The sequence below is a fragment of the Spinacia oleracea genome, chromosome 3 (assembly GCF_020520425.1).
Source record: "Spinacia oleracea cultivar Varoflay chromosome 3, BTI_SOV_V1, whole genome shotgun sequence".
NCBI lineage: Eukaryota > Viridiplantae > Streptophyta > Magnoliopsida > Caryophyllales > Amaranthaceae > Spinacia > Spinacia oleracea.
In genome coordinates this window covers 44492637-44517165 of record NC_079489.1, presented here as the reverse complement: position 1 = coordinate 44517165, position 24529 = coordinate 44492637, and the positions used below count along the sequence as shown (strand labels likewise).

The following is a 24529-nucleotide window of genomic DNA, read 5'->3' as shown; positions in this document are numbered from 1 at the left end:
GGTGATAACTACGTTATCCTCAATAACTCTCAATAATATTATATCAGACTGGTTATACATAAAAAGGGGCATGAATATAATTTACTACGCATCAATTTATATTGTAAAAATGGTACTTCAACGATAAAGATTGCAACTGGAGTAGTATAGAAAATCCAGTCCGTTTTGTACACGAGATGAAAGTATGCACTTATTTGGGATTATCTAAAATCATGGGTTAGATAATTCAACAGAAAGTAGCCAATAATATTTTTTGGAAACATATTTTTGCGCCATCATTATATGGTGAGGCATGAGAGACATCCACTATCAAGGAACATCGAGTGTTGCAGAGTACTGAGAATTTGTATCATGACGGGCGTGTAGTCAGTCATTCGCACTAATAAATAGAGTATGCTATTCTGGATTAACTAAGGCAATTAATTAACTATTAGTACTTTATACACGTGCTTGATTAGGTATTCATTAAATCATCATTGCGTCAATAAAAGTTTTGAGGTATTCATTAAAGTTAATTACCCATAATTAACCTAATCTATTATGATGATAATTAATTAGGTGTCACATAAATATTTTAATTAATTACTCCCTCTATATTTTAAAAACAAATATACTTTGACCGGCACGTAGTTTTATAAAAATGAGTTAAATTTATTAAAATAAGATGAAACTGGGATAGTGAGTGAATCATTTGTCATGGTAAACGGATGATGTGAGTAAGTGATGCCATAAGAAAGAGAGAAATATTAATATAATTGGAACAAGGGAACCAAGACATGTCAAAAAAAGGAAAATGTATATGTTTTTAAAATACAACCGTTTGAAAAAAGTGTATCTCTTTTTAAAATACGGAGGAAATAATCTAATATACATATATAATTGAGGCATATTTGCTGAATTATTAGAGCGCCACGTAGGATACTATTGATTTCGGCCAATGAAAAATAAGATTTCTAATTTAATATTGAATTAAAAAATTTGAGTGCCACGTAGATACTTATTTATATGCCATATAGATATTTTAATTATTTAATTATTTAATTACTAATATATACAAATCCATCCAAAACCAAACACTGTAATAATTAAAAAATAAATCTAAAATAAAAATCATCCAAAATCAAACACTAACCTAAAATAAAATTCAAATCCAAAATCAAAGCGCCATATAGGAAATCTAATGGTTTTGGCCAATGAAAAAGTAGATTTCAAAATAATTTTTGAATTAAAAAAATCGAGTGCCACGTAGATAAATAATTAGGTGACACGTAGATATTTTAATTAATTAATTATTGATATTACACATATACAATTTCATCCAAAATCAAACACTCTAACAATTAAAAAATAAATCTAAAATGAAATTCAATTTAAAATAAAAAACTAATCTAATCCACTACGTAATATATAAAATATTGAAGTTTGTATATATAAGAGTTTTATTTTAACTTAACAATTTAATAGAAATCGTACATCGCATTGGCTAAAATCTACGAGTAGTTACTAATATATACAACCCATCCAAAATAATAAATAATAAATAATAAATAATAAATAGTAAATAGTAAATAGTAAATAGTAAATAGTAAATAATAAATAATAAATAGTAAATAATAAATAATAAATAATAAATAATAAATAATAAATAATAAATAATAAATAATAAATAATAAATAATAAATAATAAATAATAAATAATAAATAATAAATAATAAATAATAAATAATAAATAATAAATAATAAATAATAAATAATAATAATAAATAATAAATAATAAATAATAAATAATAAATAATAAATAATAAATAATAAATAATAAATACTCCCTCCATTCCTTTTTTATCTTCCTGTTTCTATAAATGTCATTCCTATTTGATCTTCCTGTTTCTATTTTTGGACATGACTTTTTACCATAAATTTCCCCACCATCCCTTATTTAATTCATTCACATTTCCCCATTCACCCACCCAACCCCACTTTTATGATTTTTTATTACTTTAATAAAACGGTTTTTTCATGAAATGCCCCTGAGGTTTGCAATAATGCACCAAATACCCATGCGCGTTTCAAAATTCATAGAATACCCCTATTTAAACTTAAAGTGCACCAAATGCCCTTGGATTTAACGGCCGTTAGTACTCCGTTAACGTTAATTTACGTTTATGCCCTTATTCACCTAATATTCTACATTTTAACTTAAAAAAAAAAAAAATCTTATCTCTTCTCTCTCCTCTCATCTCCTCTATTGTTTCTGGCCCTTCTTAAATACTCGCCCCTCTTCTTCTTCTTCATCGTTTCTCTTCTCCCCTCACCCTCCTCTCTCCTCTCAATCTCACATCTCTTTTTCCTGGGTATCAAAATGGTGAACCCAACCACAATTTTTCCTTCTTCAAACCATCTTCATCAAACATCAATTGCTAACTCAAATCCCCAAATAATCGAACCCAAATTTTCTAGTGAATTGAAATCGTGAATTGAAGTTTGATGAAGAAGGGGAGGTTTAAGCCGATGACGAAGGACGGAGAACAAAAATAGATAGAGTAGAGAACATAGAGGGTAGCGCAACAATTAAGAGAGAATACATAACTAAATCGAGGGAGCATATGAAATTAGAGGAGATTTTGGAGCAACATTTGTTTTTCAGATTTTGATTTTTGTTGCTTTTCCTATTTTAGATTTTGGAGCTGAGTTCTTCGTGAGCATAGAATAGCAGCGGCAGCAGCAAGGGGCGAAAAACAGCAGAATTTCGGTAGATTAGAGAGAGATTGTAGACACTGGAATTCGAATTTGTAGTTTAGATTTTTCGATTTTAGGAATTAAACTCTCAAAATTTAATGTTCTCTTCTTCAATATTATGGGTTTTTGTGTTTGAAGGCTGTGTATGTTTCATGGTTGCTCCTGCTGTGTATGTGGTGAAGGATGTGTATGTGTTGTAGTCATTCTGCAGGTTCTGGTTTCTGCAGGTTCTCTGCAAGCTCTCCCTTTCTGCTTGATGCTGCTGTGCAATACTATGGTCTTTGTATCAGGTGTTTGACCTGGTTTTGGTTGTGCTGCTGCTGTGAAGTTCTTGTGTGCAGGGTGTCCAGTTAAGGCTGGTTTTGAACACCTGGTTTTGTTTTGCTGCTGCTGTGCAGTCCTTGTGTGCAGGATGTCCAGTTAAGGCTGTGGTTTGCTTGCTTACTGGTTTGCTTCCCAGCTGCTAATGTTGTGTTTATGCTTGTTTGTTCTTTGCTGCCCTGGTTTTGCTGGTTGTTTTGCAGTCCGAGTGGCTTGTAATTAATGTTTTTTTGTGTTTTAGTTAGGGATGCGGTTGTGCTCCCCTTGCTGTTTGTTTCCTTGTTATTTGGGTTTGTTCTTAACTGGTTTCTACCATTTTGGTAATAAAATTTGCCTTATTTACCAAAAAAAATATTATGGGTTTTGTTCTTCAATTTTCAGATGTATTGATCTTCAATTTTGGGCTTCAAATTCATTTATTAATGGTATAAGCTGTTTGGGTATTTGGTGCAAAAAACTTTATAAATAGATGTGTATTATGCAAAAAGTTTATAAATAGGTGTATTTGGTGAATTATAAACATGACTTAACGGAGGACTAACGGAAAGTCATAATAGGGGTATTTGATGAACAGTTCAGAAAAAATAGGGGTATTCTATGAATTTTGAAACGCGCAGGGGTATTTGGTGCATTATTGCAAACCTCAGGGGCATTTCATGAAAAAACCGTTAATAAAAATATCTTCTCTCTCCTTAATTTCTTTATTACTTTTCTTCATTTCTTTATTATTTTCATTACACCCAATCATTACTCTTACACCCAATCATTACAAGATTCCATTTTCTTATTTTCCACCCCAAACACCAAATAGGAAGATCATTTAGGAATGGAGGGAGTAATAAATAATAAATAATAAATAATAAATAATTAATAATAACTAATAACTAATAACTAATAGATATTAAATATTAAATAATAAATAATAAATAATAAATAATAAATAATTAATAATAACTAATAACTAATAACTAATAGATATTAATATTAAATAATAAATAATAAATAATAAATAATAAATAATAAATAATAAATAATAAATAATAAATAATAAATAATAAATAATAAATAATAAATAATAAATAATAAATAATAATATAAATAATAAATAATAAATAATAAATAATAAATAATAAATAATAAATAATAAATAATAAATAATAAATAATAAATAATAAATAATAAATAATAAATAATAAATAATAATAATAAATAATAAATAATAAATAATAAATAATAAATAATAAATAATAAATAATAAATAATAAATAATAAATAATAAATAATAAATAATAAATAATAAATAATAAATAATAAATAATAAATAATAAATAATAAATAATAAATAATAAATAATAAATAATAAATAATAAATAATAATAATAAATAATAAATAATAAATAATAAATAATAAATAATAAATAATAATAATAAATAATAAATAATAAATAATAAATAATAAATAATAAATAATAAATAATAAATAATAAATAATAAATAATAAATAATAAATAATAAATAATAAATAATAAATAATAAATAATAAATAATAAATAATAAATAATAAATAATAAATAATAAATAATAAATAATAAATAATAAATAATAAATAATAAATAATAAATAATAAATAATAAATAATAATAATAATAATAAATAATAAATAATAAATAATAAATAATAAATAATAAATAATAAATAATAATAATAATAATAATAATAATAATAAATAATAAATAATAAATAATAAATAATAAATAATAAATAATAAATAATAAATAATAAATAATAAATAATAAATAATAAATAATAAATAATAAATAATAAATAATAAATAATAAATAATAAATAATAAATAATAATAATAAATAATAAATAATAAATAATAAATAATAAATAATAAATATAAATAATAAATAATAAATAATAAATAATAAATAATAAATAATAAATAATAAATAATAAATAATAAATAATAAATAATAAATAATAAATAATAAATAATAAATAATAAATAATAAATAATAAATAATAATAATAAATAATAAATAATAAATAATAAATAATAAATAATAAATAATAAATAATAAATAATAAATAATAAATAATAAATAATAAATAATAAATAATAAATAATAAATAATAAATAATAAATAATAAATAATAAATACTCCCTCCATTCCTTTTTTATCTTCCTGTTTCTATAAATGTCGTTCTTATTTGATCTTCCTGTTTCTATTTTTGGACATGACTTTTTACCATAAATTTCCTCACCATCTCTTATTTAATCCATTCACATTTTCCCATTCACTCACCCAACCCCACTTTTATGATTTTTATTACTTTAATAAAAATATCTTCTCTCTCCATCATTTCTTTATTACTTTTCTTCATTTATTTATTATTTTCTCTTACCTTCAATCATTACTATTACACCTAATCATTACAAGATTTCATTTTCTTATTTTCCACCCCAAACACCAAATAGGAAGATCATTTAGGAATGGAGGGAGTAATAAATAATAAATAATTAATAATTAATAATTAATAATAACTAATAACTAATAGATATTAAATAATAAAAAATAAAAAATAGTATAATTTTTTTTACCACCTAAAAAAATTGCAAAATTGTATTTTACCCCCTAAAAAACCTAAAACTTGTATTTTACTACCTAAAGAAAAAAAAAATTAAAACTTGTTTTTTACCACCTGGAAAAAGGAAAAATATATTAAAATGTTATGTAGGGGGCCACAATAACGGTAATACTTCTTGATGTGGCCTAATTACGGATTCCCCCTTGGTGGACCTACCAAAGAACGACACATGGCCTTCGTATGCTAGAAATGCACTTAATGAACTCCCCCTATTAAGATATAATAAAGGCCCAAGACCATCTATAGCAGGCCCAAAGTAAAAAGGTACACTAAGCCCTAAAAACATCATCGGAAGGACAAATGTCCCAACCTCTGAGGTCAGCCAATCATGCAGCTAGGGTTTGGGACCTATTCCCAAAAATCCTAATCCTATAAATAGTTCAGATCCCAAGGCAAAAGTGGGCATTCAATTCATTCCCACCTACCTTAAACTATCTTTGCTCTGCCTTCTCTCTACAAATTACTTCTCTCTCTAGCCAATACTTACTAAGGTATCGGAGGGAATATTCCTACGGGAACATTCTTGTTTTGCAGGTTGCAAGAAGATCGTGCCAGCGCATACTTGATACCTCCGAGTAAAGTGACAGATCAGAACCTTGTGTCCAAATAATGTCCAAGTCAGAACCATTATGTCCATATCAGAACCGATATTTCCATATCTTGTCCAACTTAGAACCAATTCTGTCTAGATCAAGTCCAAATTAGAACAGATCTATCTAGACCATGTTCAAGTCAATCTAATATATGAAATAGTTAAATAATGACTAAAGTCAAATAAATAGTTTGTAATTATAAAAATATTATAAATTTGAATAAAATTTATTTTACATGTAAATCATTTAATATTAAGAATTATAGGTTTTGTTAATTAAATCTTAATTAAGAAATCAGATTAGATCATATCATATCAGAAAAAATATTCAGATCAGATCAGAAAAAATATGTTCAGATCAGATCAAATAAGGAGAAATAAGGTAAACTAAACGGGACCTAAGTATATACAGTGTTAGGGTATACAAGACAATCCAAGTATTCTAAACAAGCCACATCCCTTAATCAAAACATTAAAAAAAAAAAAAAAAAAAAAACTGGCGCAAAAACCAGCTATCACAGGATCTAAATACGCACACTATCACACATATAAATTGAGTTCATCACAATCAATAATTTTTCTATTAATTTATATATTGATTTCATTTCTACACTTTCAAGTTGATAGGCTGTCGCACACCCGTCAAAATAAAATCCTAACGAAACCTCCTAACAACGTAGTAGGGTAAGCAAGGTCGAACTCACAGAGAGATGGCTATTTAAATTTAGCTTTCAAGGTATGGCGAAACTAACAATGTCACCAAATTTAGGATTCAATGTTTAAACTAAAATAAAAAGAAAAATAAACTAAAAGATCTAGGGCAATGGTTCACTATGTTCATAGTTCAGAATCAATCAAAATATCATCAACAATTCAAATATTCAAATTATCTAGAGCATAAGTTAATCCTACGGTCGGGTCTTAACACTCTCAAATCAACATATGCAGTACGATCGCTAACATAATCAGAATTGCTAGTTGTAGGTAAGCCTCTAAAATTCGATCTTTCGATTCTAAATCCTATTAGCATGATTTAATCAAACAATTGATCAGATTGCAAAGATTAACAATATAAACCTAATCAACTAGAAATATCAATGAATAATAAAACCATCAACAATAATAATAAGGATTCATAATATAAACAAGGATTCCCAAACCCTAGAAAGCGAACTACTCAATCATGAAACGAACAATGAAAATCAAATCTAAGAATGAAAACATAATTAAAAACAATAAATAAAATAAAGAGAAAGTTCGATAATACCTCAAAGAGTTACATTAATGGAGTTTTAAGAAAATCTAGGGTTCATGAAAGGAGAAGAGAAAAGAAAACGTTAAAATAGAATTCTAAGATAATTAAAACCTTAGGAAAATAAAAGCATAAGGGAAATAAATTAATTCCCTTGAAGTATTTATATATGCTACCTAAATTCTAAACAAAATAGGAAATAACAATAATTACATAAGCTATGATTTAATTGAACGATCCCGAGAACGAATGCAACGAATCCACGCGGAAACCATATAGGCGCAGAAACCAGCGGTCCCGCTGGTGGGTCGCTGGTTTTCGCGCCCAAGGGGAAGATCCGGGCCAGCTTTGTGGGCCGTGGGCGAATCGGATAGTCGAGCCACCTTGTTTATATCATAACTCTTGTTCTACAATGCCTATAGGGACGTGTGACCTGTCGTTGGAAAGCTCTTGAAGCCTACTTTCTAGCCCAATCAAAATCGTCTCATTCCGACATGTAGAACTTGAGATATCATCAAAAGAGTGAACGCTTGTCCGTTTTGATGCTTAGAAAAGTAGCGTTTAGCTTCGTTGTTGACTCAAAATTATCCCTAGTGACATGTAATGATCCTCGAGTCAACATTTCATCCGTTCATCATCCAAATCAACTCATAACACTCCGAAAGCATCCAAATGACCGTAAAATCACCTGAAACATTAAGAAAACACAAACGGGGCGTAATAGAGTACGACAACGATAACTTATGCAAATGTGATCCTAAATGCAACTAAAATGATATAAATGCCTAATAATGCAACCTAAATGCGCCTAAAATACCCTATACAAATATGACTCATCAAATTCCCCCAAGATAGACTGTTGCTTGTCCCCAAGCAACACTAAACCAAAGATAGAGAAACAAGACGCACATGACTTTCATAAAACCATGGTAAGACCAACCTAACTCTCGAGCAAACAATCAAACAGAGTTATTGAGACAGAAATCTAGCTCGTATACAAATAGGACCACAAAGTATCATGATCCACAATTGAAACAACCAAGCTTAGCCACAAACTATTCTCAATCAAGCTAGTCGTCGCCGCATACCTTGTAGAATATAAATATATGATGCAACATGGGGTAAGATGACAATAGCAAGAAACGATTTTCATTCAATCACAAAACAAACATGCCGATCAAGAGGTCTTTATAATAAACTTGTAACGGGGCTAGGTGAAAAGGAAGGGTAGGGTATAATTTGGGAAAAAGTGAGAGTAAGGTCCAACTTGGGGAGCAAATGTGAACTATATGCGTCGGCGTGATAATGCCGAAAATCCAACTCCATCGAACCATGAAACCCGAACAATCAACCAAGTTATATATAACCAAGGGGAAAAACATAATATAATGTCAATGATCTTTGTTCAATCCCCTTCCCTTGCCTTCAAACTATATACAAAAACGAAAAACATATTTTTGATTTTTCTTTGATTTTTCTATTTTTTTTCTTTTTCCTTTTTTTTTTCTATTTTATTTTTTGTTTTTATGAAATTGAAAGTACATAAATAAATCTAATGCTAACTGTTACAAGCTTGGGTGCCAACAATAATATACACCATTTCCGAACCACAAATCCAAACATAGCCTCGAACCACGAACTATTGGCTTAGTGTGTCAATCAATCAACATCAATGAAACCATTACGAACACCGAATCTCCCCCAAGCTAGACTCGGGACAAGTAACCAACGGGGCTAATAGGGCTCAATTTTGTGGAGTTAAAACAATAAACGGACAAGGCTACAACATGGGTATGAAAGGCAGGAACTGATGTTTCTAAATTCGTCTGAAGGCTTCCTAAGAGAATGGCCTCTGTCATACGCGGCATGCGTGAGTTGAAACTAAGCTACTAATGAATCTCAAGCCAAAATCATACGATAACAAGTCACATCAATCACACAAACACATAGTAAGGTGACCTACAAGATAATTTGCTAGCTATTCTTGACACGAGACCAACATCTTACCGCATACCATTCAATTGGTTCACACAATGCCAAGCAGTTATCAATGTATAGCATGACCGACTGAATTTCAGAATCATAACTAAGTTCAAAAGAAGCTCAAGAGAGTCAAATAAAGCCCGAACATAGTTTGAAAGTCAATTGCACAATGCAGGGTATAAAGACATATGAATGCAAAAAATGCAACTAAATTGAACAGTAACACTAGGAAAGTAGTACATTTTTTTCGTTGCACGTAAACTCCCACCCCTAATGGATGGTACAAAGCGTACAACACCTAAAAAAGCAATAAAACTATACTAGAAAGCAATAAAGATAGATATCCCTCCCCCAAGCAAAACAAAACACAGTGCCCTCACTGTGAAAATAGCAACAATATAACTCAAACAAGGGAGAGATGGAAAATGCTCACTCGTGATGAGCCTCGTCTGCCGAGTATGACTCGGTAGGACTGTCGACAGTAGAAGCGGTGTGGTCAGAAGCTTCAAACTGACGGCGCAAAGAGCCAATCTCCATAGATGTGGTGGATTTGGGTGAAAGCTAGTTGGTTTAGTTGCTTTCATGATGCAACAACCACGATTTAAAATACTCCAATCAACCAAGACGGTGCATACTTCAAGATTCAACGATCAATCCCAACGAATAGTTCAAGCAATAATCAATTATCTCCCAATGCTAACAATTTGAACTCAACAATCAACAAACGTTAACCAATCTCAATAAATAATTTATATAATATTCACAACGACAACCATTTGAATTCAACAACCAATATTGTCATCAAAATTCCAAATTTCTTTTCAAAATATGATTCAAGTGAATAAACGTTAGAAAAATTAAAATTTTAATATCTTTTGTGCATCACAAAGACCATAATTTAGTTGTGAATTCCGCAAACGAGCCACAATACTACACAATTTACCAATGTCCACAAAGAACCAAAAATCCCCCAAATTGATTTCAAAAGTTAGGGTTTTAAATTCATGAAAAGAATAATGGTGAAGGTGGAAGATTGGAGAGGTGGAGAAGGAGGGAAGGTGGTGCGGTGGTGCGCCGACCACCATGGTGCAGTGGTCGGCTGGCTGGTGACGCGGTGGTGCGATGGTGGTGGATGGCGAAGGGAGGAATTCGAAGGAGGGAGAGGGAGAGGGCTGGATATCTTCTGTTCGTGGTTGATGGAAGGTGGTGGGCTGGTGTAGGTGCTGGTGGGTCGCCGTCTGCCGGTGATGCAGGCGTCGGCGGCGGTTGTGGTTGAGGTGCGACGGGGATGGTGGCAGGAGGGAGTTTGGCGGTGGGGTGCTGTCGGTGCGGCGGATGGGCGAGGAGAGAAGGCGAGGGCGTCGTGGGTGATGGAAGGTGGTTGGCTGGTGCTTCTCCGACCACCGGTGCAGCGCCGCCGGCAGTTCGCTGATGGTGGGGAGAAGTTGACGGCGAGTAATGGTGGTGCGGTTCACTGATGGTGGAGAAGGCCGAGGGAGGTAGTAGGTGATGAAAGACTGAGTTTTTTTTTTTTGAATTTGGTTGGGAGGGAAATCCAGCTAGGGCGCTGGTCCGCCAGCGGGTGTGGCAGTAAGTGCAAGTTTTGGGTGCTAACAAGCCAGCGGGCCCGCTGCCTACGCGCTGGAAAACGCGCACACGAGCAGCGACTGAGCCAGCGGGGGGGCTGGTTAGCGCGTGTGTTGGGGCGAGTTGCTAAGGCTTGTCGATGCATCAAAATTCTAGGAATTAACTTGATCGTGCACCTACACATCCTAAAAAAAATCAAGCACCACTAAACTCAAAAATTAGAATCGTTAATAAAAATTAAACACACAAAAATAAATAAATTAATACGATTAAAGAAAAATTAATCTAAAAATGAAATAAAAATATGAATTCAAGCGAACTCAAAGGGAAAAAAATCGTTAGTAAAATTAAACGCAAAATAAATAAATAAATACGATTAACGAAAACTAATCTAAAAAGGAAATTATGAATTCAAGTGAACTCAAAGGAAAATATTTTTGTGCTTTTGTTGTTTCTTTTTTTTCCCAATAAATTAACCAAATAAAATACTAAATACTAAATTAAATTGGAAATAGATAAAGAAAATTGAAATGAGGGAAAGTTAGGAATCGGGTTGCCTCCCGATAAGCGCTCGTTTTAAGTCATTAGCTTGACTCCACTCAAATTGTTAATCAGAAGAATCCAACGCCTTGAGTAATTTATCAAATGCCCCTGCAAACATGTCATTGAGCACTGCGTATGGCTTGAGTAAAACCAAATTCATCCTCGCATATAGGGTATTAGATAAATAAACAGAAAAAATAAACCAAAAGAAAAAGAATCAGAAGTAGAGGAAAAATCAAAAGAAAAAGAAAAAGGAGAATATTTACAACTTCCCCCTAATTGCTCCTCGGGCAATGTAAACGTTTTAGAATGAGCATCAAGGTCGGCAAGGTCAAATGTATCATGGAATGGAGACCTATTGATAAAGTGCGAAAGACTTAACATGGGGGATGTAGGAAAAAGATCAAGCCTCCGCGAGAACGGGACATAGGCGGGAGGAGATATAGGCTCAACATTGATGCTTTTACCTATAATTCCACCCTCGTGAACAAACTCGTCACTAAAATCGTCAACCAAAAGTTTCGCAACCAACGGTTTCTCAACCATCGATTCTACAACCATTAGTGATTCTTCATCCTCCAAAGTCTCCGTTATATCCAACTTTTCCTCATCAGTACCAAAAGTCAAATGATAACCTTCCTCTAATGAACTAAGATTCTCAACAAATCCACCATGCATCATCATCATCATCATCATTATAAAGGATTTTCATGTCATAATAAGATGGTTCGAGTTGGAAATTTTGCGTATTAAATCGAAGGAAAGGGTTGACAGTTCTAACATATGACTCGCTATAGGGACAAAGAGAAGTATCATGGTCATGACAATGACACCAAGAACAATAATACGGGGGAGGGGTGTGAGTTTGAGGAATAGGAAAAGAGAAATTTTGCAGAGTAGGTTCAACAAGCATTGTCATCTCCCACTCATATGTATCCCTAGCTAATTGCTCAATCAAATCTCAACACTCTTCTGGAGTCTTCTCCACAAATATATAACTACTCATGGAATCCAACAACAATCTTGTATCTTCATTCAATCCCTCATAAATCACCATACATAGTTCCCATTGTTCAAAAAGATGATTTGGATCAAGAAAATCTCCGAGTCTATAATAATACCTCCAAAACACTTCATTCTCGAATTGAGGAAAACAAATAGAAGCCATGTATATTAAAAAATAGGGAAATTTTATACACAAAAGAAAAAAATATATACAATGTAGTCTCACCAAAAATAAAAGCTAAAAAGAAAAATAAAACTGTCTCCCCCGCAACGGCGCCAAAATTTGATAGGCTGTCGTACACCCGTCAAAAATAAAATCCTAACGAAACCTCCTAACAACGTAGTAGGGTAAGCAGGGTCGAACCCACAGAGAGATGGCTATTTAAATCTAGCTTTCAAGGTATGGCGAAACTAACAATGTCACCAAATTTAGGATTCAATGTTTAAACTAAAATAAAAAGAAAAATAAACTAAAAGATCTAGGGCAATGGTTCACCATGTTCATAGTTCAGAATCAATCAAAATATCATCAACAATTCAAATATTCAAATTATCTAGAGCATAAGTTAATCCTACGGTCGGGTCTTAACACTCTCAATTCAACATATGTTGTACGATCGCTAACATAATCAGAATTGCTAGTTGTAGGTAAGCCTCTAAAATTCGATCTTTCGATTCTAAATCCTATTAGCATGATTTAATCAAACAATTGATCAGATTGCAAAGATTAACAATATAAACCTAATCAACTAGAAATATCAATGAATAATCAAACCATCAACAATAATAATAAGGATTCATAATATAAACAAGGATTCCCAAACCCTAGAAAGCGAACTACTCAATCATGAAACGAACAATGAAAATCAAATCTAAGAATGAAAACATAATTAAAAGCAATAAATAAAATAAAGAGAAAATTCGATAATACCTTAAAGAGTTACATTAATGGAGTTTTAAGAAAATCTAGGGTTCATGAAAGGAGAAGAGAAAAGAAAACGTTAAAATAGAATTCTAAGAGAATTAAAATCTTAGGAAAATAAAAGCATAAGGGAAATAAATTAATTCCCTTGAAGTATTTATATGCTACCTAAATTCTAAACAAAATAGGAAATAACAATAATTACATAAGCTATGATTTAATTGAACGATCCCGAGAACGAATGCAACGAATCCACGCGAAAACCATATAGGCGCAGAAACCAGCGGGCCCGCTGGTGGGTCGCTGGTTTTCGCGCCCAAGGGGAAGAGCCGGGCCAGCTTTGTGGGCCGTGGGCGAATCGGATAGTCGAGCCACCTTGTTTATATCATAACTCTTGTTCTACAATGCCTATAGGGACGTGTGACCTGTCGTTGGAAAACTCTTGAAGCCTACTTTCTAGCCCAATCAAAATCGTCTCATTCCGACATGTAGAACTTGAGATATCATCAAAAGAGTGAACGCTTGTCCGTTTTGATGCTTAGAAAAGTAGCGTTTAGCTTCGTTGTTGACTCAAAATTATCCCTAGTGACATGTAATGATCCTCGAGTCAACATTCCATCCGTTCATCATCCAAATCAACTCATAACACTCCGAAAGCATCCAAATGACCGTAAAATCACCTGAAACATTAAGAAAACACAAACGGGGCGTAATAGAGTACGACAACGATAACTTATGCAAATGTGATCCTAAATGCAACTAAAATGATATAAATGCCTAATAATGCAACCTAAATGCGCCTAAAACACCCTATACAAATATGACTCATCACAAGTCTACTCCGTTTTGCATCAATTCGTCCGGCCACATCGTCGTCGGGGGTAAACATGGCCATATCGTTGGGGCTTCAGATTGCCCCATAGATGGATTTTATTGTGGGGGTTGCCTCACTTGGATGGAGATGAACAAAGGGAAGTGGAGAGAGAGAGGCTTCCATAGATGGAAGCTTGAAAGGGAGGAGAGAGGGGTTGATTTGTTGAACCAATTGCATGTTATTTGGGTATAATAAAAGTGAATGGGATATAAAGATTGGATTTTAGATATTGTTGGATAGGTTAAAATGAAAAATTGTCGAAAAGTTGAATTATTTAAAGTATTTTTCTTACATTCTAAAATATAAATTGAGATAAACCCAAAAACATTTTAATATTTGCTTTATTTATGAGTAAAAAACTATGGTCAAAGTAATATAAGTGAACAATGTCAAAAGTTAAAATGATTTCATGTAACTATTTAAAATGAGTATTATTATTAGCCTACTGGCTACTGCTAGTTTGTGACATATACAATAAACAAGTATTAACAGTTTAAGATAACCCATTGAACAAAAACGATTTGTTGCATAAGTCAAAGCCTTGTTCAATGATCAAATACTGAAATACAAAATAAATAGAACCTAATTATAAAGATCATCTTCATCAGCTACAGCAGCAGGGGCGGCAAAAGCATCTGTAGCGGTAGTCCCAGAAGAGGTGTTGGAGAACCGGAACTCAGTGCCAAATCCTCTTGATTGCTGCAAGGTCTGCGCAAAAGCTTGATACTTACGAATATCAGCGTCACTGACACTTCTGCGGGCAAATTTCATTGATTCCTCAAAATGAGCAGCCTTGATTTCAGCAACCTCTTCCTCATCCTCCTCCATGGCCTCAGGGTTCTCGCTTCTCCTTTTCTCCTTTTCAATGTCCTGTATATTATTAGAAGATCCTATGATGAGAGTTTTGTATACAATTTCTATAGAAATCTGACTAATCTTCAATGGAAAAACATAACCCAAGTTCATAATCAAAAAGGTCGCTGCAATTTTCATATTTGCCTATGTTTAGAGCCACATCACTTCCTCAGTAACTACATCTCCCTCATTCCGTTATTATTAAGACTCTTCTCAATAATCAGAATCTAGTGCCTATGAAGATAGCAACCCAACAATTCATCATACACAAGCCCTATTCTCACCAATGCCAAAATTGAATGTCACATGAGGCTGAGGCATCAAATACTTAAACCAGACAAATGAGAAGGTTGGAAAGGAAGAACTTTTACGCTACTTAAAATAGCAGGTAACACATAAGATAAACCATGAAAATTAACTCTACCAAAGTAGAAATACTTGCCTTCTCGATATTTTCTCTGATTGCGTATTTGCAAGCCCGTTGGCATATTTCAGTGATATCTGCCCCGCTGAAGCCCTGGGTGTATTTGGCAAGTGCTCTAATATCAACATCTTTGGCAATCGGTGACTTCCTTAAGGCAGCCTTAAATATAGAATAACGGGACTCCTCATCTGGAAGAGGAATATAAATGAGTTGATCCAGACGACCTGGTCTTAAAAGAGCTGGGTCGATAATATCAGGTCTATTTGTGGCTCCAATGATGAAAACAGTCTTCTTGGCTGACATTCCATCCATTTCGGTCAAAAGTTGGTTCAAAACCCTGTCAGCAGCGCCACCTGCATCACCTTGACTGCTTCCCCTCTGCGTAGCACAACGAGACCACAGTTACAATCAGCCAGATTGAGTATGAAATGAAACTAAATCACAACCTGATATTACAAAAACAATCAGTCTAAGAGACGTCACGCCATAGAAAAAAAACGCGGATGCGGTCGCGATTGCGGAAACGGTCGCGTTGTCGCGGAAACCGCTTGTAACGGATGAATAGAACGGATCGCGGCTGACGCGGTGTGCTTTTTTTGAAAAAAACCACATTAGCATGTCTAAGCTTTATTATTACATTTTTAGTCTAAAAAGTATTATATCAACATAATATAACCAAATCTATCCTAATATAAGTGAGTATTATATTTTGTGAACAAATAAACACATGAAATATCATGTTTCATAAACTACATAACTAATTACAAAAATATTTTTGGTAAATTTATGTAAAAAAAACGGTGTAACGGAGAAAAAAAGGTCTAACAGGGCGAGTCACCGTTACGTAACGGACGACGCGGGGAGAAAGACGTGATTTTTGTCAAACCGTAACGTAACGGGTTTTCGCGTAACGGCAAATCCAAAATAGGTTACAGAACGGCCGTTACGTAACGGAACGGCCGAGTTTTAATTCCATGCGTCACGTCATTAAAGATTTATAGACCAAAGGGAAAATACAACCAGGAGGTGACCAAGGCGGGATAATATAGCACGGGATGACATTAATGCACAGTTGGAATCAATATTAATTGTAACACATTAAAGGTCTTGTTAATAGAGCTTGCTTCAAGCGGTGAATTCAGTATGCCTTCAGATTATTCCCTCTCTATGGTATTTTCAATTTTCTTCATTCAAGAACCCTATAGATGCCAAGTTGCCAATCTCAGCTTCGAACATCAAATAGTACAGATTCTTTGGCAGGGGAGTGTGAATCAATCAACTAAACATTTAAATCTCAAACGTAGTTACCATAAATCAATAACTTCATCAACTAGACACAAAAAAATGCCACTAGATGTCATCAAGGAATAGCAAGGAGAAACTAAGGAAAGTTCAGCTAAAACAGATATGTGTACTGACCTGAGTTGCAATTGAATCAAGCTCATCAAAGAATAGAACACAGGGAGCTGACCCACGGGCCTTGTCAAAAATCTCCCGAACATTAGCCTCACTCTCTCCAAACCACATTGTTAGCAATTCAGGTCCTTTTATACTGATGAAGTTAGCTTGACACTCATTAGCAATGGCCTTTGCCAGCAAAGTCTTTCCACATCCAGGAGGCCCATAGAAAAGAACTCCCTTGGAAGGAGACATACCAAATTTCTCGAATTTTTCAGGATGCTCCACCGGATATTGAACAGTCTAGAGTAGGAAAAGGGAAAATATTCAGTCCACAGAAATACAAAATAAAATACAAAAGAAATTAAAGGCAAATGGAGGAACCTCTTGAAGTTCCCTTTTGACATTTTCAAGGCCACCAATGTCCTCCCACGAGACATTGGGAACTTCCACAACCTGAAATACCAAAGCCAGTCATAATTAGTAAAACAATAATGAACGGAACTGGAACTAGATACTAACAAAATCAACAACAATTAACAGAATAGGAACTTCATAGTCAATGAATCATAATATAAACCAACCGTTTCACGCAGGGCCGATGGATTGCTCTGCCCAAGAGCAGTATGGAAGTGTTCGTTCGAAACAGCCATTGAATTAAGGATCTCAGCATCAATAGTTTCATCTTCCAGATCAATTACGTCCATCTTCTCTCTGATACATTGAAGTGCAGCTTCAGTACATAAGGCAGCTAGGTCAGCACCAACATAGCCATGTGTGTCCTTGCAAATTTTTTCCAAATCAACCTGTTTGGTGAAAACAAAGTCAATCAAACAAAATATCAAAGCAGAGTATCTTCAGATCAATTTCCAAAGGATAAATTAGAGGTCCATACGTCATCAGAAAGCTTCATGTTTTTAGTGTGAATGCGGAGAATCTCAAGTCTCCCAACTTCATCTGGAACACCAATATCTATTTCTCTGTCAAATCGACCAAATCTTCTCAATGCAGGGTCTATGCTGTTTGGACGATTAGTAGCACCCATAACAATAACATGGGCCCGTGATTTAAGCCCATCCATAAGGGTCAAGAGCTGGGAAACAATACGCCTCTCAACCTCTCCATTGGTTTTCTCTCGCTTGGGAGCAATTGAATCAATTTCATCAATGAAAATGATGGATGGAGCATTCTTCTCTGCTTCCTCAAAAGCTTTCCTGAGATTGCTTTCACTTTCCCCAGCCAATTTTGACATGATTTCTGGCCCATTAATACAAAAGAAGAATGCACCGGTTTCATTCGCCACAGCTCGGGCTATCAACGTCTTTCCAGACCCAGGAGGTCCATAGAGCAAAATTCCCTTAGGTGGCTTGACGCCAATAGATTTGAACAACTGTGGGTGTCTCAATGGCAGCTCTACCAGCTCCCTAATCTGGGCCATCTGTTTCCTAACGCCACCGACATCATCATAGCCAACCTCATCTAATCTATTCTCATCTTCTCGTTTAACTGGCTCACCCTCACAAAATATCTCAGTATCCGGGGCAACCACACAGTATTCAGGAGGGTCAGTCTCTATAACCTTAAATTCAACACTTCTCATTCCACCTCTCACAAGAAAAAGGTCTCCTTTCCTCACTGGTCGGTAGGCTTCAAGAAAATAAGCTGAAAAGCACACACACAAAAAAGTTCAGCAACTGATCTCACAATGGATGATTACATAGAATTAAAACAAGGTCATTCCATACAAACAAGGCTGTTACACAACAGATTTTTAACTTGCTAATTCATGATAAGCTGTTCGATATCAAGTGTTTAAAAAACCACAAGACATCCATTATAAACTTATTGCATCATCAACAATAATTATTATTAAACTTGTTAATACTATGAATTTTGATGCACCATTTTCTTGTTCACTATTTAGGATTTCCCATAAATAGCCAAATAGGTAACAAATTGATGTGTTAAAGCACAATGGGAATATGAGAAGCAAATATTACACTCGCCTTCTCATAAGAGTCCGATCAAAACCAGCATTACTCCCAAGTGAATTAATACTATGAATTCTGATGCTCCCCGTTCTTTTTTACTGATGTTATAGGCTTTTCCATTAATTAATACTACGTAGCTAATAACTTGATGTGCTGGAGACTGGCGCATGTATGTTGAAGCAGAGATTAAGGCGCTTCTCTTTAGAGTCCTATCAAAACCAAAACTACTCAAACAGTGATAAGCAAGTACAAAAAGCGAGGTTCGGAAAGAGCACTTACCCTTGGGAAAAGAGGCTCCCTCTGTCCCACATCAACTCAAAGGGTTCCTAATTGGGATTTCCCAAAACACTTTGCAGTTCTTCTCTTAATCACTTTCTCTTAGTTTTTCTCTCATCTCTCTTTATCTTGCTTTATCACAAAATCTCATATTATTATTCTGTCTATTTCCGAGTCCAACTTTTTAATTCATATATAAAACTAATTCTTAATATCCATGTCTTTATTTTCATCAAGCCATATCATATCTAGAATACCTCTAGACCAAGGGAGTGGAAAAATTGAAGACATGTCTCACAAAAACCAATTCAGCTCATGTCATCAATTAGCACCACCCTTTCAAAAAATTACAAAACATTCCCTGAAAGACTCATCCAGAGTACAGGTTAGTTATTCAACTCTCAAAGAATATCCTATTTCCCTTCTCTCCATGTTTGAATTAAAATAAATTATTCCAAAGTTGAAAATAATGAAAATTTCCAATAGCTGTAGTATAACAGCTAACATCAAGGAAAAATGAAAATCAATTATGTAATTCGTGTTCTAGTGAACTTGGCATCGCCACTCAATTAGCAATAGTTTCAAATGAAGAGCACAGATAAAAAAAATATACATATATATAATAAAAAAGCATGGGGTCATAAGTATATTTGAAAAATATAATATTGAACATTGGAACTCTGGATGGAAATTTAAGATAACTTCAACACACACTACACATCTCAACTTGAGTGTAATAGAAAATTCCTCAATTGTATAGAAAGGGGAAACTCACGCTTAAGGAATGCATCAAACAGATTGCCAGTAACACCCTCAATGGTATCATCAACAGGAAGAATATGGACACGCTTCCCATATTTCACATCAGGACATTGGTGTACAGAAACCACATCACCAAGTCGCACTCTCAAATTAGATCGCACAACCTTGTTCATCCTAATTTTTGGTTCTTCACATGTCTCATCAGCAAGGGCAATGCAGATTGTGTCTTTCCTTTTTTTTCCCTAGCAATTGTCCGAAAAAAGGAACACAAAAGTCAGACCATCAAATGTATTTCATCTCTCTCTCAAAAACCCTGAACAGAAACTGCAATTGTAAACTAAATAACAATTCTGAGGTAACTTCAGCTCTCCTCGCGTAATCATAGACGATTGTTATGCAGCACTTGGTAAATCCAACAGCATAACAATTAAAAGTAAGAGAAAGAACTCCAAAAAAAACTCAACACATCTGTGCCACATAAAGAACAGTCAAAATATCAAAAAAGTCCATGTTCTCCCTCTCATAAGTTGAAGGAGAAAATTTACAAATTTACAGGTTTTACAAAATCAAATAAAATAGGCAAAATTGTGAACTAGTAACTTAAATATAACCCAATTTGTCAACTAGTACCTTATTTGTTTTATTTTGTGAAATAGTACCTTAATATTGCATATTGTATATAAAAGAGTACTTTGTGTATATTTTCCGGTGGATTTTCATCTTTCCGACGGTTGACTCTTTGTTTCTCATTTGTACTTGTGCGTCAGTGCGTGTCATGCAAACACACAATACTCTCTTTTATCTCACTTGCCCTCTTTTGTGTTTCTTCTATTTGATTCCCCAACCAAGCTCCCATAACCCAAAAAACACATACTTCATATTATTTTTTTGTTTTTCGATCATTTGTTTCTTGGTCAAAGGATAGTTGTATTCAACAATTGAGAAGAACACGTAAAATTTTAGTTTCTCAATTTGTCAAATTTATGCTAATAATTTTTTCCAAAATTTTTTTCTTATTAAAAAAAATTACTCAATTAGTTTTTCCCAATTAATAGTATCAAATTGAATTGCAATGGTGAATTCAGAACATGAGAAGAAAGACTCGAAGGTATTTCTTTTGTCAAATAGATTTTTTTTTTTTCAAATTCGTTTTTAATCTGTGATTATTTTTGCCAATTGTTTCAGACAATTGAAGTTTTTAGCATGTATGGTTGTTCCTTATCGTTTTGTTTAAGCTAATAAAATTGAATTTTAATTATGTTTTCTTTTGGGAAAGAAAAGCCTCCAAATAAACTCACATGAACTTCCCGTTGCTCAAATGATGGCATGGCACTGTGAAGCACAAAATTATTTTGATGTTAATCAATCAAGCATTATTTTTCTTAATGCTAACAAATCAACCATTTTTTGTTAGATTGGTTACTGTTGCGTCAAGAGACTTGTGAGAGCGTGGTTTTAACTGATGAGTACGGTGGTTGCGGGAATTGAATGAGCAGGAAGGGAGTGAACTGAACAGGAAGAGAGAGGCGAGAAAACGAAAACTATAATTGTGTATCACGCCCTAAAAATAATGCAAAAATAAATAGGGGGAAAGTCAACCATCAGAAAGGTGACAAATCCACCGGAAAATACACACAAGGTACTATTTTTAATACAACATGCAATATTAAGGTACTATTTCACAAAAAGAAACAAATAAGGCACTAGTTGACAAATTGAGTTATACGAAGTATTTAAAGTACTAGTTCACAATTTTAACAATCAAATATACTGAATTGTAGCTTAGCATAGTCACCGCATCGATCTACATTTTCACCAATTTATAATGATGCTTAAAAACTCAAAACATCAACAGCCAAAACAAACGCGTAGTATAAGGTGCAGTGAATAAAGTCTCCCTTAACCCCAAAATGAACTAAATAGACAATATAGTCTTCATCAGATATTCCCATTCCCCAATCTCAAAACGGACCCAAAATGCACCCTATACATTAGACCCAAAAAAACTCAGAACTTTAAGAAATTAGAAGGAATTTCACAACCCTCTAGCATCATACATTCATCATACCCTAGGGAACTACACATAGTTCCTTAATCATTTCAAACACAACAACCCTCTAGATGAGGATGTGACCTTTTTTTTCCTTTTCCATTATAATGGCTACATAGCAAAACCTTCACTTCACATATAAACAATCAGAAACTTATAACGGAAGTAGATTAAAAGAAACTTATAACGGAAGTAGATTAAACGAAACGACATATTCAGCGAAATTCACAAATAGTCGAAATTGATTGGTAGTCGAAATGTAAACGAAGCTGGCATATTCGGCGAAATTCTTCAAACCCATCAAAAAGAAGCAATTGATTGGTAGTCGAAATGTAAACGAAACGACATATTCAGCCAAATTCTTCAAACCCCATTAATAAAGTACAAACTTTTAGGAAAGATGGCATCATTAGACCACTTTTATGCACGGGAACTAATTAGTTATGCACTTTAACTAATTGGTTAACCACTTAACCAATTAGTTAAGTCTGAAATTCAATTAGTTAAGCAACGAAACCAATTAGTTATGCAATCGAACCAATTAGTTAAGCACTTAACAACAATGAAACTAGTGCGATCAATTAGTTAAGATATTATGAGTTTTAGTTAATAATAAGTTTATTCAAAAATAATAACTATTCGACTCATAAATTTAACTATATGTCTTTATACCTTAACCATTTTGTTATTCAATTAGTTATGGATTTTAGTACAAAAAAAAAGTGGTCTAACCGTTAGGCGGTCTTACACAAAAGTTTCCGTTATTAAAGGGAAAAAACTGGCAGGCTTCCTAACCAAAATCACAAATAGTCATGACATCATCTCAATAACTCCTCACAAATCTATATCAGATTTACTGCCGTTGTACAAACAACCTAACCAACACAAAATCGATAGAACCAAACAAATTAGAACCCTAATAAACTTGGAACATCAAGTAGACAATACAATAACAGAAACAAGAGAAAATTTAACAATATCAACAAATAAAAACACAACAAATCTACCTTGATCAGAATAGTATCGCCGCGAAAGAGCTGAAGTTTTTCCATGGTATCAGGATGCATAGCAACAACTGCATTGTCATCATTGACGGCTTCATCAACAACCAACCGATTCGGCGATTTCTTGCGCTCCAGAATCGCAGTACTGAAGTCTCTTTTTGTTCCCTTACTGTGAATTTTTACAAGAACAGACACAATTTTAGAGTAAAATTTAATCCAGTTCAAGAAATTAGACGATTTCAAGAGATTAGTAAAATTAATTGTTTCAATCAAGCGAGAAATTGGGAAGAAAATCGAGATATTTAGAAAAGAAAAACATACTCGGAGGATTCAGGATTATCAGCCATGGATAGTTTGTTGAATGCAGAGGAAGCGGTAGAGAATTGAGGTCAGATCTCAATGTGTTTAAATGTGAAAAGTCAAGAGTCGTATATCATACTCGTATAAGTCGTGCTTTTTTATAATACTCCGCAGTGAAGATGCGAAGTGGCCAACCCAAATATCAAAACTTCTAAATGCAGAAAAGAATTTTTTTTGCATATATTAAAATCACCAAAATATCCCTAATTAATTAATAAAAAATTATTAAATAAAAACGGAATAGTTTAGATTATGTACAACAGCTCGACAAATCATAACCTTCCGTCTAGATCCTCCTAGCCACTGCAACATCTCTGCCAATACCAAGGTTGCATTAATATTTTTAATAATTACAATTCTTACAAGTGCCAACAGAATTATCCTCCTTTCATGTTCAGTGAAAACATGAGATATAAAGGCTATCAATAAGGTAAATTTTCTTGCAATCGATTAATAAGAAAATTATTTCATTAGTTTTGTTTTAACTCAAATACTTCAACATGCACCTATATACTTCGTACCACACAATGATACAAGTAGTTGACTCCTATAGGCTCCACCTACTCTAATACGGGATCACTAATTAGTCCTACGTCAGATGCACTTCTAAGTGTACTAGTTTACTTAATACTCTTAATAATCTATCTCAATACATGGTCACACACTATATAATTATATAGTTGGCCAAGATATAATCTTACTCCTTGTATTATTTGATACTATAAATATTATTGTCTAAATTTGTATGTATTAGGATTCTAGAGTTAGAGTTATATAGATATAATGTTTCCTATGTATATTAGAAATAGGCAATACTTTTTATAAATATGATGAACATATCAATGAATGAGAGCATTCGACCTTTGATGATAACAAGAACACGGTAGTTGTTCACATCAAGAGCATGGAGGAAGGACAAGGAAATTTTGACAATACAAC

General features: G+C 33.3%; 1 protein-coding gene across 1 annotated transcript; it reads right to left on the bottom strand.

The window, feature by feature from the left end:
* Window positions 1-14864: 14864 nt before the first annotated feature.
* On the bottom strand, window positions 14865-23769 carry LOC110803298 (cell division control protein 48 homolog E). The gene is made up of 9 exons (XM_022008803.2): window positions 23552-23769; window positions 23234-23399; window positions 20190-20418; window positions 18043-18809; window positions 17732-17953; window positions 17532-17603; window positions 17169-17450; window positions 15768-16127; window positions 14865-15340 (listed from the first exon to the last, which is right to left on the bottom strand). Exons 1-9 carry the CDS (start codon window positions 23575-23577, stop codon window positions 15053-15055), a joined length of 2412 nt encoding a protein of 803 aa, XP_021864495.1. The 5' UTR covers window positions 23578-23769; the 3' UTR covers window positions 14865-15052.
* Window positions 23770-24529: the final 760 nt, after the last annotated feature.